Source organism: Phasianus colchicus, chromosome 4, assembly GCF_987193195.1.
Source record: "Phasianus colchicus chromosome 4, bPhaCol1.hap1.1, whole genome shotgun sequence".
In the NCBI taxonomy this organism is placed as follows: domain Eukaryota; kingdom Metazoa; phylum Chordata; class Aves; order Galliformes; family Phasianidae; genus Phasianus; species Phasianus colchicus.
The window spans coordinates 57981869-58001468 of NC_143439.1; the positions used below are offsets into that span (position 1 = coordinate 57981869).

General features: G+C 40.9%; 1 protein-coding gene and 1 long non-coding RNA gene across 2 annotated transcripts; one reads left to right on the plus strand and one right to left on the minus strand.

Moving 5' to 3' along the window:
* Positions 1–2303: 2303 nt before the first annotated feature.
* LOC149918277 (uncharacterized) lies at positions 2304–5271 on the minus strand. The gene is made up of 4 exons (XR_016466505.1): positions 5115–5271; positions 4788–4969; positions 3343–3733; positions 2304–2436 (listed from the first exon to the last, which is right to left on the minus strand). It is a non-coding gene; the product is annotated as an uncharacterized LOC149918277 (long non-coding RNA).
* An 8775-nt stretch (positions 5272–14046) lies between these two features.
* FGFBP1 (fibroblast growth factor binding protein 1) lies at positions 14047–16906 on the plus strand. Its single transcript, XM_031588735.2, has 2 exons — positions 14047–14120; positions 15462–16906. Exon 2 carries the CDS (start codon positions 15480–15482, stop codon positions 16191–16193), a length of 714 nt encoding a protein of 237 aa, XP_031444595.2. The 5' UTR covers positions 14047–14120; positions 15462–15479; the 3' UTR covers positions 16194–16906.
* Positions 16907–19600: the final 2694 nt, after the last annotated feature.

A 19600-nucleotide genomic window follows, 5' to 3' on the forward strand; every position in this document is an offset into this window, starting at 1 on the left:
ATTGTATTGGCCACATTGCCACTTACCTGTGTTCAGCACTAGAAATTTAATCACAATGTTTCAGTTTACCATTTTGTATGAAAGTGCTATTCATTAATGAAAGGATGAATTGAGACGTGTTTGTGGTGAGCTCAGCACACTTTTCAAGTACTTTATAAATGAATGAAACCTGCTGTTTTATTCATTTTAGGTTAACCTGTTACTCCCCATAGCGAGTACCAAAGGAAGTTTGCTCGAGTGGAGATGCAGTTTGTCTTTATTTTCTTGACAGAGGAGCTGCACGCTGAAATATTCGTCTGGATTCCTGCAGCCAGGAAGACTCCTAACATTAAGGACAACTTCTGCTGTGACGTGGGGTAGTGTAGTGCACCTGCCTCAAGTCCTCACATATAGGCTCAGACAGAAGCATGAGTACTTGCTGCTTCAACAAGGTAAGCTTCCAGAAGAACAAAGACATGTTTGGAGAACTTTTGTGCAAAAAGACGTGCATTTAGCACGTGAAGTTAAGATTCAAGAGAGATGATAATAAACTAGAGCGAGTCTAAGGAAGAGCCATCAAGATGGTTGGGGTTGAGGCATGCTCCTGTGAGGAAGGGCTGAGGGAATGGGGGATGGATTAGCTTGGAGAAGGCAAGGCTTTCAGGAGACCTAACAGCAGCCCCCCAGCAATTGTGAGGAGGCTGAAGAGAATATACAGCTATGCTCTCCCCTGACCTGTGTGATGGTAGAGATGGTGGTGTCATAATCATAAATGCTTAGAAGCAAAGTTCTGCCTTGGCATGCAGAAAGGTGGTCACTGTGTGAACAACCATGAGAGCTGCAGCATATGAATTCACTATGACCCTGCTTTGAGCACAAGTTTGGACTCTTCAGAAGCCTTCTGCTCTGAGTGACTCTGTAAATTCACAGTGAAAATACAAAAAAAAAAAAAAACACCTTAAAAGTTCCGTATACCTCTGTTAGCATCCATGTCTCCTTAAAAAAAGTAATCCTCTTGGATCCATTGTACTAATTACTCTAAGTCAAACAACAGGATTTTCTGAATTACTACTTTCTAAAATTGTATGATACTGTTACTATCTTACAAAACTTCATGTGTGGTGCTTCCACCTTTTGGTATGTATTTTTATTTTGCCTAATTTTGACACTGGAAACAATTAACAAAGGATTCAGGTATTAAGGAACCTGTTTGCCAAAAAAGTCAAGTGTCTGAACATAAGGAAATCACCGTTTGCAATCTATAGGCCTTTTGTGCTGAAGTAGACACACTCCTCAATAAAGTTGCTCTGTCTGCCTTCAGATTATCCCAACTAAGCAGTAGTGCACTCTGGTGTTTTCTGAGAGAATTGTTGAGTTCTGCTTGCCTTGGTCATTCTTGCATGATTTGCAATCTTACATTTTGCATTCTTGATTTTTCAATAAGTGCCTTAGTTGACAGGGCATGGATTTTAAGGAAAAAAGATCTCGCATGAAAAGACGACAAAGAAGCATACTAAGATCTCCCAAAATTGCCTGTTGACATACCTGGTTTTTTTTTGTTGTTTGTTTGTTTTAGGAACTTCAGCATTGTTTTTGTTCCTCTTGCTTTTACTTCTTCCAATCTCTCCCTTTTTCTCCAAAGACGAGTCAGATGCACAAAGACAGATTTCTTTTGGCTTCCTCAGCCCTTAAAAACAAGAGGATTGCTCCGACCAGACTTCACAGATGACTTTAAAATGACAAAAAGCATGTGATGCGATAAAAACATGAATGAGGAGATAAAGCAGAACAGATGCGTTCAGATTGATCATAGAACCGTTACAATAGGAAAAGACCACTAACATCATCTAGTCCAACTGCCCGCCCATCACTGCCGTATCACTGACCACATCCCTCAGTACCACACCTATGTGTTTCTTGAACTGTCCCCAGGGACAGTGACTGCACCAACCCCTGGGGAGCCTGTGCCAATGCATCACCACTCTTTTTGAGAAGAACTTTCTCCTAATATCCTACCTGAAGCTCCCCTGGCACAACTTAAAGCCGTTACCACTCATCCTATCTGCATTAAGACACTACCTCATGGGCACGTATCGGTCATTCTGAGAATTTACTTTTTCACATCTCACGTACAAAGTTGAAGGTATAAATACCTGGCATGAGGCCAGCCGCTGAATTTTTAGGATAGCTGTATTTCAGTAAATCTAGGAGCTAGAAAAAAAGTGAAGCTGGAGTCTGAGTTAGAGCGGAAGTTCAGTTTCCCACCCTGCTTCCCTCTCCCCAACATGTTAGGAAGGTGTTTGCACAGCCTCCTCACCATAGGTGTCTGTGCTGCGGTGTGCCTCCAGCACCTCCAGGCTTACAATGATTGTAGTCAGGAGAGAAAACAGACGGCCTTTTAGGTCTGCTGGCTGCCGGGAGAAAGTAACTGCAGTACTCAGTCACTGCTGCTGCTACCTGTAAAAATTAAGGTGCAAATTGTGAAATTTGTTACCCCCTTTATTTGTCTTACTGGTCCACACGGTGCGTGAGGAGGCTCTCCCCACAAAGGTGGTGGCAATAAAGCTGAGAATTCTAGAAACTGAAGTAGGCTAGGAACTTTGTGCTGAAAGAAGTGGTTAGCAGAACTCAGGCTCAACCTCACAGCATCCTCTGCCAAAGCAGCCCAGTGCTGCTGGCCACTCAGTCCTCTCGCCCTGCTTTCAGAGCAGATGCAGCCCACACAGCACCATCATCCAGGTACTGAGCTGATCCCAGCTTGCCACAGAGTTTACACAGAGACCCGCATAGAGGCCATGCAGCTTTTTGCCCAAGAGCAGGTGCTTAACACCTAAGCTTCCCTGTGCTCTCTGAGGCACCTAAAAGCTGTTACCAGCTTCTTTGGTAAAGTTTTCTGCACACAGATGTAGAAACCCTGCTCTGTGCTTTCTTCCTGTTCTCTTCCAACACTGACTGGTCTCCTGTGCAATTGTGTGGGCATCGGATAACCTTCCCAGGCTGCAAACACAAACTGGATTCTCACATTAAACTTGTACCTGCGAATTTGCTCTATCAAATAGTGTTATACTGTGTTAGTTATAGTGTTAGAGCTCTTTCTATCTGCAGTGGTTCCCATGGAAATAAATAGGAGACACTATTTTCAGAGAACCTACATCTAAGCGCATCACTTGGCAGCTTGTGGACTTGGGAAAGGAAACAACAACGGAATACTGAGCTCAACTCAAATACTAACTTCAAATACTATAAATAGTTTAAAATTGCAATACCTTATTTTTGCCTTACCTTCTACTTGAACAATTTGAGGATATTAAGAAAGAAAGGAAATAGGAGGTTAACTTTCTCACATCTCTTTGACATACCCACCTTTAAAAGGTAGGAAACAGAACGTAAGGGGCCTCTGACAGCAGATGCTCAGACAGGAGCTGGTATGGGTTGCTCAGAGGCAGTTTAGCCATCACTTTCAACCTGGATCCAGTTTTTGCCAGTGGGACCTTAGGAGAAAAACAAACAATCAAATTCTAAGCTGTAATTGAGCTGGGGTATGGATTTCCTCACTTTAGCATGTTGCACTTCCACTTGGATCTTCTGAGGCATTCTCTGAGCGTCAGGCATTGGCGAGGCACTGAGCTGGGCAGACAGTCCAACTGAGATAGAGCAGCACTTCCATCAGATATCCTCCTTCAGTGCTGCCCTGGAAATGTCATTCCTATTGTCTGTGTTACGTTTCCACCGCTTTGCTGCTGTTCTGAGCACTCTGAAAATGAATAAACATCCACAGTTATACTGTTTTTGTGATCCATAGGTTATGTACATTTGATAGAATCATAGAAATCACTGAGGTTGGAAAAGACCACTAAGGTCGTCTAATCCAACAGATATAATAATGAAATACTGCTCTGCAGGTTCCAGATCTTTCTTGCTGTTCATAATGTTGTCTCCATGCTTATCTGTCCATCTGCATCTCATTAATTCCTCAAAATGAGAAACAGCCACTGCTAAGAACAGATTAATGTATACAGTGTGCCCAGTGAATTCAGGCTTGTGATGTCTGTCAGCACAGTTTAATGTAAATTTCCCATCTGAATGCAACAGTGTTTCTCTGGTATAGTTATGTTTATATTTTTAATTAAATATTTATAATTACTCTTTGGTTCTCTCAGTTCAATGCCTTATATGTATTGATTCAGAGGAAGGAGGTAAGAATTGATAAAGAGAGAAACAAAAATAATATTTTAAACCTAGTCTGTGTTTTTGTACCAAAAAAAAAAAAAAAATCTTTGTACAAATAGTAAATTGGTCTGGGTTAGCTAGGATTTTGTGAGATAGTTTTTTAATTTTTCTTTTTCCATCTTTAAAACTTCATTTTATTCTGCCAGCGTGAAATTGCCTGAATCTTACTACTTTTATTCTTGATTTTAACCAAACATGGGAGTGAAAGAAGCCTGGATGCACTCTCACTTTTGTTCCAGTACCATTGCTAATGCTGTGGTGTTACAATTCTAATTAAAATTACTATTATTAAAAAAGAGGTAGATGATCGGTAGGAAAAGGGTAATTTTCATTAGAATTGGAATTGTAACACCACAGCATCAGCAATGGCATTCTGATGTTGTGCGCTGCTTTCCACCTCTTTTCACAAAATGGCTTCACGTCAGCCTGGCCTAATAGGGTTGAATTCCTCTGAAAGAAAAAAAGGGTTCTAGCTATTTAGAACACAGCTAATCCTCTGAAACCCCCCCTTTAAAAAAAAAAATATATATATATATATATATATTAAACCTTATTTGTTCAAGGCATTCATCTCTTACCTACTGATGGTCTCCACATGGCGGAGCTGTAGAGTTAGGAATGAGGTAAGTTTTCAAAGAACAGACTCGTCGGAGATGTCGTGTTGCGCTGGTTAACTGAGCAAGCCCCGTAATTGTTTGTCGTAACTGATGAGGGCTGTGAGTTCTTACTGGTTTTCCTACCATAACAAGTTGCACTGGACCTTGGGAAAATGGTAAAGAAACCTTTTGGTTTGTTAATAGCTCCTATTCACTACACATCCAAATCAGTACGAAGAAACATGAAAATCTCAAATATAATTTGATTTGTCCATTCCTACCAAGTAATACCAAGACATTCACTTGTACCTTTCCCAGGCAAACTGATGCTCAGCCAGTCTCCAAGCAATAGCTTCTCTGGAAAGGCTGCTGACAGTTTCGTGGCTGAACTTGCCATTATATGGAATGGAATATCAACGAGGCAGTGAGGGTTGACTTGTCGCAGCTGTGTCCCATCCCAGCTTCTTCTACACCCCCAGCTCCTTGCAGTGAGGGCAGAGTGAGAAACAGAGAAAGCTTAGCACTGTGCAAACCCTGACCAGGAACAGCTGAAACATTGCTCTGTTATCAGCATCATTCAGGTCACAAATGTAAAACACAGCACCATATCACAGAATCAATAAGGCTGAAAAAGACTGCTAAGATCACTTAATCCAACCCCAACCCATCCCCACCATGCCCACTGACCACATCCCTCAGTCCCACATCTCCACCTTTCTCAACCAGCTCCAGGCACAGTGACTCCATCACCTCCCTGGGCAGCCTGTTCAATGCCTCACCACTCTTTCTGAAAAGTAATTTTTCTGAATATCCAACCCAAGGCTCTCCTGGTGAAACTTACAGGTTGCTTCAAAAAATTAATCCCATCTCAGCTAGACCAGCACAGTATCATACACTGTCAAGACCCTGGAGTTACACTCCTGCAGGAGCAGTTTACACAGTTCATAATTTATGCTTCCCAGGTGCTATAAAAGGTGCACTTGAAGTAAACACTTCTTATCAGAGCTAGAAACCTATTGTTGTACTTGGAACCAGTGCTAAAACCCACAGAATTATCAGTCACTGATAAACTCATAACAGTTCATGCAATATACTTTCTGAGTTAGCATAGGTTCTTCTGTTTCTCTCCCTCCACACATACATGCACAACATTTACTTAAAATAAATAAATAAATAAATAAATTAAAAAAAATACAAATAAATCCACTAAGGTTAATGAACTACAATAAAAGGGAGAAAACTAATCAGTGCTACACATTATATAACAGAGTATATGCACATGTGTATTTCCTGGTAAAGCTTAATATATCCGGAGAACAACTTTAAGCCTGATAGAAGAGACCCAAAGAGCAGACAAAGCCCAGAGCCATCGCTGACAGCGAAACACTCTGCTGAGGCTTTAGCTGTCTGACCAGGACTGAAGTAGGGAAAAATTGGAAAGGAGCTCTGAATGAATTTGATTTCTCAGGAAAAAAAAAAAAAAGAAAAAAACACAACAACAAAAAAGCTCTGTTGATTGCATCAGTTCAGATCAGAGGAGGCTTACAGAAGCCCAGATATGGCCTCAAAGAAGTGGTAAGCATCTGAGAAAGACCTTCCTAATGACCACAGCCTCGCCCATACATAGCCTCCCTTTACCTCCCTTTCATTCTGTATCTTACCACAACCAGCCAAGGTGTGAGGGAATTTCACTACTCCTCTGGTCGACATTTGAAGTGCTTCCAAACCAAACCACAGCCCTCCCCTGACCTTGCTTCACTTCACCTGTGCGGGATCAGTGAACAGGAGTGCCACCTGGAGAGGAACTAATTGACTGCTGATAGCTGTAGATGCCCCAGGAAAAAAAAAAGTTCGAATTCTTACTGAGAAAAAGCTTTACCTTTGTGATAGGATGGATTAGCATTCTAAGAAATTGCATTTCATTTCTTTCCCCTGCTGCCTTTAGCTGTTCTACCTGTATCACTTTAGTGTAATAGACTTTTTTTGACCATTCAGCTGGACATGGGTAATATTTTCCTGCAATGCTTTAAAGAGAGATCAGGGATCCGTGACAGCTGAAAGAATTTTTTTGTTGTTGGAATTTTGAATTCAGTGCTATGGTAAGCAGCACTAAAGCTAAAGCTGTCCCTTTGTCCCAGTGAGACCTGCGTAATGGTTTCATCCAATTCTTCCTTCTCATTGGTATGCATGGCTCGCCATTACTCTGAGCAGACCCCAGTCTGTTGGCAGGCAGTAATTTAAAATGGCATCTTTTTGTTATTTTACTCATTTTATGGCTCTTAGGAGAGCAATCTTTTGTCTGACTGTATCTCTGAAGCTGTTTTGGTCAGACAGACAGGCTCTTGCATTGCTCAAAGCAATAAAAATCTTGTGGGAGGAAAGTTCAGATGGCAAGTAGTCAATAGTGTTCCCTGGCTGCCAAGGCAACTTAAGCACACCCCAAGCATGGTGAAGCTGTGCTAGCAAACCCAGCAGCCAGCTCTCTCACACAAAACCACAGGATAATGAGGTGATTGTGCTGGGAGAATCCCTCGCCATGATTGAGACAATGGAAGTGTTCGTTTTCATTAGAGCCGAAATTATATAAAGATATGTACGAATCAGGTTTTGAGATTAAGTTCTTTTTGGCATTGGAAAAATTAATATGAAACACATTTTTGTACATTATCCCTCCATTTTTATGATTTTTCTTCTTTTTTTTTTCATCAAATTTTTTATTTAATGAAAGTTAATTTTTAAAGAAGAAGAAAAAACTCTTTTTTTTTTTTTTTTTTTTTTGGTAGGAAATAACATTTTAAATCTCTTTGAATATCTCACATTTAGAAAGAGCAGCCCAGGAGCTTGAGGATTTGCATCTACCTATTCCAGCTCTGCTTGGTGACCCTTTAGCACCATAAGATGCAAATATGTAGGGATCAAAGTCTCATGGATCTGCTCAGATCGCAATGTGTTTTTCATTAGCTCTTGTATAGCAGCAATTATCTTTATCTTGGCATCAGTATTTAATATCCTGTATAGATTAGGGTAATCAGCAAGTTTAGCTAGTAAAGGCAATTCTTTATATCTTCTTCGTCTTTTAATTACTTTAAAATGAAGACAAACTTCCTTTTAGTTCAGTTCAACAAGCTTTCACAATGAAATAAGACAGAACAGGCTTTCCAACTTGTACTTTCCCTGAGTTCAGGCAGCCTCCTCCTGCCAAGGCCAAACTGTCAGCCCCATTTGGCAGCAAACCTCTCCATCTCCCATGGTCCTCAGAATTTTCCTCCACATAATCTAACGAAACAACAGAGAAATCTAATGAAACAACAGATATTTCCTCATCGTTTTAGAAACACACTCATAATGGCCATGTTCCACCCTTGTCTTGAGTTTCCTTGGTTTAATTAAAAGGATGGACTGTTTTTGTAAACACACCTATTGTAGCCTACAAAGATACAGCATTTCTCTGCGGATCTGAAAACAGCCTCACCCTTCCCTAGCTGTATGTGTTTGGTGAGCAGCTCAGCGATGGGGGAAGCGCTGCTGATGGCTGCATGTGAGCTGGGAACCAGGACGGGGTCTAATAAAAATGTTGCCCACATCATGCATCAAAACGAAGAATAAACCTACAAGTAAGGACTGCTGAATTCACACTGAAGTACAAAGGGGCAGTGTTCATTTCACGTACTGGTGCATCATGCATTTATTCCTTAATGGAAATATCTGAGCATCTGCAAATGAGAACCTTGGCATGATCTCAGAGTTTGCTACAAAAGAACCTTGCCTTTGAGTGTTGCAAGGTGCTCTGCTTTTTATTATCTTACTATTAATACACAACTGTCACCCAGTTTCTGTTGTTCTGTGATTAGCCTAAAGCTGGCACTTGAGGTTTTTTTAATTCCTTATTTGTGTCCACTGATATCGGCTGGTTTAGCAATGGGGATTAGTTTATCAGTTTAAGGACCAATATCTTAGTTTAGCAAAAGAAATCAGTGAGTGCTAGTCCCAGGACTTTCAATTTTAACTTTACTTGCTATGTGAACAGCCTTGTTTTTCTCAGTGATTCTGCTTCACAGGAGCACTGGTGTCAAAATAACTACTTTTATCTTTGCATCCATCAGGTGCAAGGACTTTTTCTTTGGATTTCACATACATTGCTTTGGATTAGAGTGCACTGAGATGGCTCATTATGGCTCAACAAGCAATGGGAATTTGCCAAACTGGGAAAGAACAGCTGAAATCTCTGTGGCGAAGCTCATGATGGAAAAATGGGGAGAAAGTAAATGGTCATACGACCAGCTTAGATGCAGCTGTACTTGCCCAGAGGGACATTAGCCCATATTAATGAGTTTTTGGAAAAGAATTAATATATATGCAAATGTATTGCATATGTATGTCTTAACTGTTTAAATGGAGCACTTGAACTCTGAGAGTGTGCACTTGATGGGTCAAGTCACCTGGTATGTATCATAAGGAATAAAGGAATGCCACTTTTTTACATCACATTGGAGCTAGAGTTTTCGTCCTGGATTTCAGGTAATACTGTGATCTCATTTTTCACCTGGATGGTGCTCTGTCAGTTCAGCTTTTAGTTTGGGGCATTTTGTGAAATAATCGTCACTACTGAAGCTGAGCTGATGTGTGAATCTGGACATTTTTTAATAGTTATGAATATGAATTTAACTCTTGTTGAGAAGTGGCTGAAAAGTATTGAGCAGACCTTGATGCCCTGAAGCCATCACCATGTTTGCAATGAAGTAGCCTCTTTCGGAGTTGTGCCAAGAGGCACTGGGTTATTCGGGGGTGTGGGCATGCATGGTGAGATACAGAAAGGCTGGCATTGATGCCACTGCTCCTGTGATAGTAAGAGGGCTTCAGCAGGTAGGGCTGTTGTTTTACTTGCTTTAGAAGATAAGGGATGGACAGAATTAAAAAAAAAAAAAAAAAAAAAAAAAAAAAAAGTTATGGGTAAGAATCATAGAATCTTAGAATCACTAAGGTTGGAAAGACCATTCAGATCATCTAGTCCAAACATCAACCTATGCCTATGACTGCACCAGGCCATGTCATGCAGTGTGAAATCCACCCTTTTCTTGAACTCCTCCAGGGATGGTGGCTCTCTGGGCAGCGTGTTCTTCACCCGGGTTCTTTGCCTGGAGTTTGTTTAGCCAGGAATGGAAGTGCAGAGCCAGAGAGCAGCAAGCAGCTCACTGACACACAAAATAGGATATGCACTTGGGTATGGCTCTCACATCTGTTAGCAAACTGAGTCTTTCAGCACATACTTTCAGCAAAATACAGACTGCAGACTGAGCATGATTATATTTTGTTAATAAACTGTGCACAGACAGACAAGTCTGCTTTAATTGTAGTAAGAATCACATATTAACAATGTGTGTACCTATACACCGCAAGTGTCTGATTTACATATATTAATGGAATTTATTTACTCAACTCTTGAATACTAGTCATATTTAAAAAGAAAAAACAACAAACCTGAAAGGAACTACAGCTAATATCATCCACATAGTAGGGCAGGTAATTTTTAAAAAGTACCACATATAGAGTGGGCTGGAGCACTTCTCCAGGTTGAGGGAGCTGGTCTCCAGGGAGATTTCATTGCAGCTTTCCAGCACTTGAAGGCAGATTACAAGCAGGAAGAAGACCCAGTTTTTACACAGTCTGGTAATGACAGGACAAGGGGGAATGACTTTAAGCTAAAAAAGGAGAGATTTGTGTTAGATGTTTGGAAGAAATTCTTTACTCAGAGGGTAGTGAAGCATTGGAGCAGGCTGCCCAGAGAAGCTGTGGATGCCCCATCCCTGGAGGTGTTCAAGGCCAGGCTGGATGGGCCCTGGGCAGCCTGAGCTGGTGGGCAACAGCCCTATACATGGCAGGGTATCAGAACTGGATGGGCTTTCAGGTCTCTTCCATCCCAAGCTATTCTGTGATTCCATGATAGAGTGCTTAATGTCATTCCTTCTTCAGCTCATGCAGCAAATATATATGCACTTCTAATATTTATTTAGAATTTTAATGTGAGGTTTATAAGATATGTGCCTGATTCTGTTCTTTTACCAAAGCTTACAACATGCTATAGGGAACTGCTGTGAAGCACACTGTGCCAGTGACAGTCTTCAAGGAAGCCCATGTACTGAATTGTGACAAAGATGTTCCTTGAGTCCCATTAAAGTAAGTTCCTTCTGTTATATCCTTGGAATATACCTATGCACTGAGTCACTCCTCGTCTCCAGAACTACCTGAATGCTGCAGAGCGGCACTCGGGGGCATTAATTTGAAGTGCAGCAGCTGTTCACTGCCCTTAATTTGCTCCACCAGAGTATTGGTATGGAGAACAGCATCCTGGTGCCACATCTATGACTGGCAAATAGATAATAATCTTAGCTAGAAAATGGTTTGGGTTGGAAGGGACCCTTAAGATCGTCTATTTCCAACCCCCCTGCTATAGGCAGGGTCACCTCCCTCTAGACCAGGTTGCTCAAAGTCCCATCCAGCCTGGCCTTTAATGCTTCCAGGGAGGAGACCTTATATGTACCTGTATGTGGTCAAGGGAATTACCTCATTGATTTCTGTTTTCAGGTAGCTTTTTATTCTGTGAGGAATAGCAGTGCCGTTTTAATTTACTGTTAATTGCTGTTTGCAATTAATGTTTAAAAAATAACAAATTCTTATGTAGAATACCTAGAGATGAGTGAGTAGCATATGAGCATATAGAAAATACTGTATGTCTTCCAAGTCTGTGAATTACAGACAGGAATATGCGTAAAACCCCTTCATATCAACAGCAGAAAAATACCAAAGAGATTTAATTCTGTCAGCTCTAATGAAAACGAAGCACTGATTTCTCGAGTTTCAATCCAAAACGTAGCAGGAATTCATCTGCTTTAAGGTTTTTCCTCCCACTGGGATTTGAGCACCCATGTTTGTATTTTCCAATTATTACTTTTATGCGTTAGTATTGCCAAATCTTTCTGTGCTTGTCTCCTTCTGATTTTAGTAACTAAGCAGATTCCCATAAATTTGATCTTGCCAAATTAGCTGCTCAAATTCACCATATGCTGCACGGATCAAATTGTTTCTCAGCTATTAGTCTGCACCGTTTGTTCCATGGCAATGCTGTGATGGCAGTTTACAGGCAAATAGCATTTCAACTGAGCAAAGAGCAAGATGAAGGTGTATTTTAAAATATGGGGAAGGGAAGAGCGGGAAAAAAAAAAGTCTTTCTTTGAAAAGCATATTATAAACAAGTTTTTGTATCATTTTTGTTGCTGTTGACTGACAGATGCTGATTGGGTATGATCGATTAGGAAATAAAGATGCTATGTTAATGCTGTGACAATTACTTTGGAGATGTCCTAATTACAATACTGCTCTTAAAGGTAAAGGTAGGCAATATCTTCAGAAGAAATGGAAAGAATATCTCCAGTATAGATTCTAGTTTGCATGGCTTCTCCTTCTCTTGCAAGGAGAAACAAAAGAAGGAAAGGCTGGTAGTAGAGAAATTAAAAAGCTAGAAAGAGGTTAAAAACGGAGACCATATTGGGACATTGAAAGAAATGGATTTGCTGATAAGGGCATGGAGATTGCAAGTTTCAAAGGTTAATGTTTTATTGGTTTGCTTGTGGTTTCATTTTTGGTGATATGCCCAAACCAACTTCCTGATTTGTCACCTAAAAATCCATTTATAGTGTGCATACATGAGGCAATGGAATGTGATAAAGTTGTATCTGAATTAGAGCCAGAACATGAGGCCATGTAACCACTTTGGCTTGACTCTGTTGCCGAAGTAATTAGCCCTGATGAGATGCTCATTAGTTTGGATGCATGGCCATACTAACACAACTGCACTGCTTAAGGATCCAAGCTACAGTCTGCAGACACTGCTGTCTGTATTGTGCAGTGTCACTTTGGGATTCCTGAGCAGGACAATCCCTCCTGGACATCTCTCTTTCATTATCCTCATTCTCAGATTCCCTGCCTGACAAACTATTAAACATTTTCTGATCCCCGAGTCACTCCTACCCCATTTATCAGTCCTTGGCAGTGCTAAGGATACATCTTGCACTTTTAGTGGACTGTTGCAAATAGTTCCATACTAAGTTATGCCAGCCAAAAGCACACACAAGGCAGATCTGGTGCCTCAGCTTGATCAGAAGCATCCCAGGGAGCTGAACATGGATGGCTAAACAGATAGTTGTGGCTCATAGATTACATCCTCAGTACTTTGGATATTCGAGTCCTCTTCCCCACATTCTGTCACTCACACATTGCAGAATGACCCATTTTATTTGGGCTTTTTTGGCTTCTGATTTTTTTACAGAATGTCAACAGCCTCCTTATCACCAGTCCAGACAATGCTTTTCTTACAGCTTTTTCCCTCTGTCACATCCCATTAATATACTACGGGAGAGATGAGGAGGAAGAGCTGCCTGTCTTAAAAGATATCTCCTTTCACATCTTCTTGTATCCCAACCATTTGTCTTAGAACTACTTCTTAAGCACATACAACAATTGTCACACTTATACTACCCAGCAAATTCTCCTGAAGCAACCCCACTACAAAAGCAATCTCACTACACAAGCACCAACTACAGTCTATTCTTTAAGCAAAGTCAATTATCAGCTCCAAATGCATATTTATACACATTTATATATGTATTTATATGAATTTGTTTCTGAGCTTCATCCTTATGACCATCACTGAAGATAATGAAAGAGAGAAGTCCAGTGATGAATCCTGTCCCTAATGCAGTACAATGACTTATTTTGGTTCTAAACTGTTCTCTAACACTTCTTCACTATTAATTTACTTATTTGTGACAGGAGGTGATGAAATCTTCTGAAGGTAGGTGTGAAGTGCTCTGTGGAATGATTTTCATTTTGCAGAGAGACACTGCATGCTGACCCAAAGTCAATTGCACAGGGTAGCAGAGCAACTTGCAGGATATGTCTCTCAATGGCTGGGAAAAGCTTTGTTAGAGAAGCTCACGATGTAAGGAAGTTCTTATCACTGTGTATAAAGAGGGAAGAACTTGGCCCAAGGAACATCTAATTTATACACACACACCTTGTCACCCCACCAGAGCTGATGCTTTGTGTGCTAAGACCTGGCACTTCTCCAAGGGGGTGTGTCAAAGGTGAAGGAACATGGCACGGAGGTATCCTATTGTGTTGAAACAGTCTTGCTGGAGCCCAGAAGGTGTGTCTCTGCCCTTATAAATACCTCACTGCCTTTACGAGCAGCTCCAGTCCTTCTGAGAGAGACGAGCTGCATCTTGAGTGGAGTTTGGATACCTCTGGCTCCTGGGCAAGGTACTTATTTCAGCTCTCTTACTTTCACATTGTTCTACTTGTAACTAAAAGTTATTGCCACATCATTAGCTGCTTTAATTTTTACTTGTTGCGTATTTGTAATAATTGCACATTTGTAACTACCACGTGGTTTTTTCTAAAGAGGGTTTTATGCTGTGAAAATCTCTTTGAATAGAATAAGGCATGAAGCGAGTCAGGTAAGAGGTTCACAGAAGTGGGACCTGACTCTCATCTGCTGCTGTCTATGTGTTCTATGTGCTGAAAGTTGAATGCTGAAATAGGCTCCTTATTAGCATGCCTCTGCATGAATTTCTGCTTTCTAACATGGCAACTTGGCTGCCAAAATCTGCGTGATGGAAACATCTGAACAGTACATTTTGTGCACTAAGAGCCACATTTAACCCTCAGCTATTATGGTGTGCTCCACCAGAGCTTTGATCCTGAAAGTTGCTTCATAGAAATACCTCCAGAAATAAATGCATTCTGTACACGGCAGCTTTAGACACATCCAATTGTACTACAGATGCCTTCAAAAGCAAAAAGCAGTTCTGTTTGTGTAGTAGGCAAGACAAGAAAAAAATGCATCTGTAGTAACTTTTCAGTCTATAAAAAAGCTATTTTATTTGTAATAGAAAACTTACATACCAGCGTACCAAGTGAATTAAGAAAATTGACAGGATGCCTAGTAAATAATTATGCTCTAATTTTTATTTAGCACAGAGGCTGGAGTCAAAATGACTCATGTGACATTCACAAAATGGGAGATCATGGGCACAGCAGCAGCTTTGTATGGCATATCCATCTCAAACTGACAAGTCCTGTGGCCAAATTCTATCTGGGATTGCAGGAGGGATTGCAATTAGGGTTTGTCAGTCACTACACAGGAGCGTATCCTGGGAAAGAGTCTCTTCTGTTTCACACTGTTTGGATATATTAATATGCAATGGTTCTAGAAACCAGGTATTGTGCACATGGAGGACAGAGGATCTCCCCAGTAACATCAAAGAATCATAGAATCATTGAGACTGGAAAAGACCTCTAAGATCATCTAGTCTAACCATCCATCTACCACCAGTACTGACCACTAAACCGTGTCCCTCAGTGTTTACTGAACACCTCCAGGGATGGTGACTCCACCACCTCCCTGGGCAGCCTGTGCCAATGCCTCTTTAGGAGAAGAAATTCTTCCTAATATCCCACCTGAACCTTCCCTGGCTGAGAGAGGTTCTAATAAGTATTATTCTAACAGATATCAAGGAGCAAGTCTGAAATCCTGCACCTATCAAATAGAGTCCAGTAGGAAGTGAAAATGTTTTAATGAATGTATTTTTTGTTTTGAAGGCAAATAACGAGCAAAACATGTGGATTAAAAATGTTGGGCTCCTGTGTGTGTTGATTCTGGTGTCCCAGATGCTGCTCACCAGCTGTGAAAGGCAGAAGGAGAGAAGAAAGGGGAAACAAGGCATAGAGCACAGTGGGAAAAAACAGACTGAATCAAACCCAGAGGGAGAAAAAGGGCGGAAGCCAAAAGGAGGAAAGGCATCTCCTAAAGGCAGATTTAAATCCAAAGAAAACGCTGACTGCACCTGGGCAGTGACCGACACGAGTGCTGCGACTGTGCACGTTGAGTGCAGGAATGGGGACAGTGCGTTCTGGTGTGAGTTCTCAGGGGACCCCTCCGCCTGCCCGCACTATGCAGCAAACCAGAAGTCCTACTGGAAGCAGGTCTCCCGCTCCCTGAAGAAGCAGAAGCAGATCTGCCAAGACCCCAGGAGCATGCTAAAGTCTAAAATATGCAGGAAAGGCCCACGAGGTGCACACCTCAAGCTGACGCGCTCAAGCCTCCTGGCGGCAGAGGGCCCTGCCAAAGGGCACCCAGCTCACCATGCTACAGAGGATGTCCAGGTCCCAACAGCTTCTGAGACTGGAAAGCAGCCAGAACACAGCCCCCCAGACTGCGTGGAAGACGTAGACTACATCGATCAGAAGAAGGTGGCTGAGGAATACTGCCCAGAGAGTTTGCTGTCTTTATGCAACTTCTTTATCACCATGGTGCAAGACAAAAAGTGCTGAGGATGTGTTTGTAAAGTTCTGCATCACTACAGTCTGATCTCAACGATGTTACTGCAAACTCCCAGGTTTTATTCTCCTGTTATATAGTGTATATAGGAAAAAAAAAAAAAAAAAAGACATGCAGCTGTATATTTATATATTTTTCAGATTTTGTTTTTACACAACAGACGACACTTGGTACAGTTGAAGATGTTACAGATTTCATTTGCACATATGTTTCTACACAGGTGTTACCCGGTGATGTTACATACTCTGCACAGAGGTATCTAAGCAGTCTCTTTGCCCACCTTTGAGCTGTGCTTGCCAAAGGGATGAGTTTGGTGCTATGCACTCCTCAGTTATGTACTCTACATTTGACCTAAAAATTACTAAGAAAAATAAACTTCAGGATATATTCAAAATATTCTCTGTGTGCTGAATTAAATTTCTCTGGAATTGCTGAGCCTTTCTGAAAGGCTGATCATTCACAAGACCTAGCAAAGTATTGCCTATACAGCTGTTTTAACAAACCTTCTGCAGCTTTGCAGAATTCAGCCAGAGCATACAATGTTTTTGTTTGAGGGCAATACGCTATTATTTGTTTTTAATCATCATGATAATGAAGGGTGGCAGGATTTTAATATTTTCATAATTTTACAAAAAAGTTTTGGTTTTCCCAACTCATCAAAAGCTGACAGAAAACTTTGCAAAGTTCAGTTCTTTCATTTCTCCTATATTATGAAGCATGTTTTACTTTTTTGTGGTAGGGAAACTGAGACACAGAGATTAAATGGTCTGCCCAAGTTCACTTCTGTGTGCAGGGCTGGACTCTTCCTCAAGCAGCTGAAGCACTTATGCTCACCACTGCCTCTGTGTTTCTTTGAAGTTCCATTGCCTGCTCTCCATATGTATGGAAAATACTAATAAATACTTTTCTATGTGTTAGACTTCATCTGTATTTAAAATAATAATAATTATAATCCAAACTCTACAGAAATAGAAATTTTATAAAATTTCAAGCTAAATGATGACAATTGATCTTTGGAAACATTTGAAACTTCAGCAGAAAGAAACATAACGTGCAAGTTACACCTTTCTAGTGGCAGTAGGCTGGAAAGGAAGGTCTGCTATCACAGTGGTCCACTTTGAAGAAAATTCCTTGAAATACAATTTCCCTGATCATTCCTAGCAGATTAAAATAGCATTTCTGTCTCTTGAGAAAATAAAACCCATTCCTTTTTGTAATTATCTCTCTGCTAAGTCCTGGGCTGACCCCAAAATTTTAAGGAATATTCATAAGATGGGTAGTTATGAATAACCCTTTATTTAAATCAACATGTCTGGGGAGGATGTTTTAATGCTGCTCTGGCATGTTGCTACAGTAATTCTAGAAACATTAAGGTTGGAAATGCACTAAAATACCTACTCTAGCCATTGACCCAGAATGGCATGAGTCCCTAATAGAGGCCCATGCCACTGATTAACATCAGTTACTATGTTGTTTGCAATGAAAAAAACATTTAGTAAAAATACTTATGTTTTGATGGAAGTCCTCAATAGGAGAGGAGAGAAAAGTGCTACTAAACACACAGCTTCCCGTTGCTTTGGTTGCTAGTAGAGACCACGTCTTTGTATACGGAGCAGAAATGATTTTGGAGGGTCAGGAAGAAGGGATGGCATCAGTTCTGGTGTTAGCCACAGTGTTTTAAAAAGGAATTTTAATATTCTGAAAGCTCAGGTAAGTACTTTAAATCTTTTTGCTAGTAGCAAAGATATTGCTACTGGCAAGAGACAAATGTCTTGAATGTAGGATGCTGCTATTAGTCAAACTGTGTCATTTCAGAAGGATTCAGATGTATTTTAGTTAAGCCCAAATGACAAGAAGAAGGCAGATACTTCTTACTGAAGTTTGAGCCTTACATGCCTTGTGGATACAGGGGGTATTCCCAGGCTGTCTAGTGCAAGTATTGTTAGACTGATGCCCACAGTAAAGCAAAATTTCTATAAAGAGGCATTAGTGCTATGTTCCAAGCAGACTCAAAGACACAGCCATTTTGGTGCCACACTGGTTGGAAAGCTAGCTACCCATTTCTTATTATTAATGTAGATATGCAGTTCCAGCCTGCACCACTTCACTGTGGGAGAATGCTGAAATAAGGCTAGAAGATGCAGAGGAAGGATGGGTAGCATACATATGGCTCAATCAATCATATATTGTAGCAATTAGTGACAAATATCTAATCTACAGCTACCAGTATAATAGCCTCAGATGACAACCAGAGCACTAGACAAGGCTGAATTAAGAGGCTCAGCTGTTTCAGATACTCTGGAAAAAGTCCAGTCCTAATTACCATTAGCTGCTGTTACCCTCCCAAGTACTAACAACAGCACTTGGTTGCCTGAAGTGTGACCCACCCCTTGGAATCACCGGGAGGCATTGCTCACCTCTGTGGCTGTTGGCCAGCCAGGCACATGGAGCCAGTGACATATCCCAAAGCAAATTCCAGCCTGAGATTCCAGAGCTGTGACTGCCTGCTGGACTGTCAGCACGTGTGGGAGCTGCACTCTCCAGGGATGAACGACATTGTGTTTCCGTGTCTTCGTTGTCTTGTTTTCTTCCAGGACTCACTGTTATCCTCTTGCATGGACCTTTCCAGAAGGAAAACACTTGACCTTAGCAGTGCCAGGGTGCATTTCAGCTGAGATGTGTGGGAATGCTCCAGCACCCCAACGTGATGGGCAGCAGTAGACTTCTGTGATTACATAGACCACAAGACTACAGTTAAGTGCATCTAAGCTTTCAGCATGCTTAGCAAACCTTGTGTTTCAGTCATGCATCTACAATCACTTAACTACAGTTGCTGGGAGCTGCTCTCTTCTGAGCAATTACAGGGCTATTTGGGTTGGTATAACATTGGGCCTTCTGGAGGCAAGCAGGTTAAATAAAATATTTTCTGGCATTCACCTTAGGGTCTATGATTATTCTGAAAAACTTCACTGTCAACCTCTACTCTGCGTATCTTAGTGGTGGTACTGAGTTTTCTAACACCATCTGTAGCAGAGCAAGAAGGAACACAGTAAAAACCACAAATGGATTTAAATTATGCCCGTGCAGCCCAGGACTTCTGTACCTTTCAACCTTCAACAAAGTTCAGAGAAATTAAGAGTTAAAAGGAGATTAAAAAAAATCAAAGTTAAGCATTTTTTGGAAGTTATTTGCTAGTACTTGATAGTCTTATCTAGAAAATCTAAGATGTAATTCTATATTCACTAGGAAATGGGGGGATGTTATTAATGAACAATGAATAGCTCTGGCAGTGCAGCACGACTTAAGACTTTGTAAAACTTCAGCTCCTTTAATTTTAAAATTTCTATTCTTTTATTATTTTCTGTAGTATATATTTCACACACACAATCTCATTTTGATG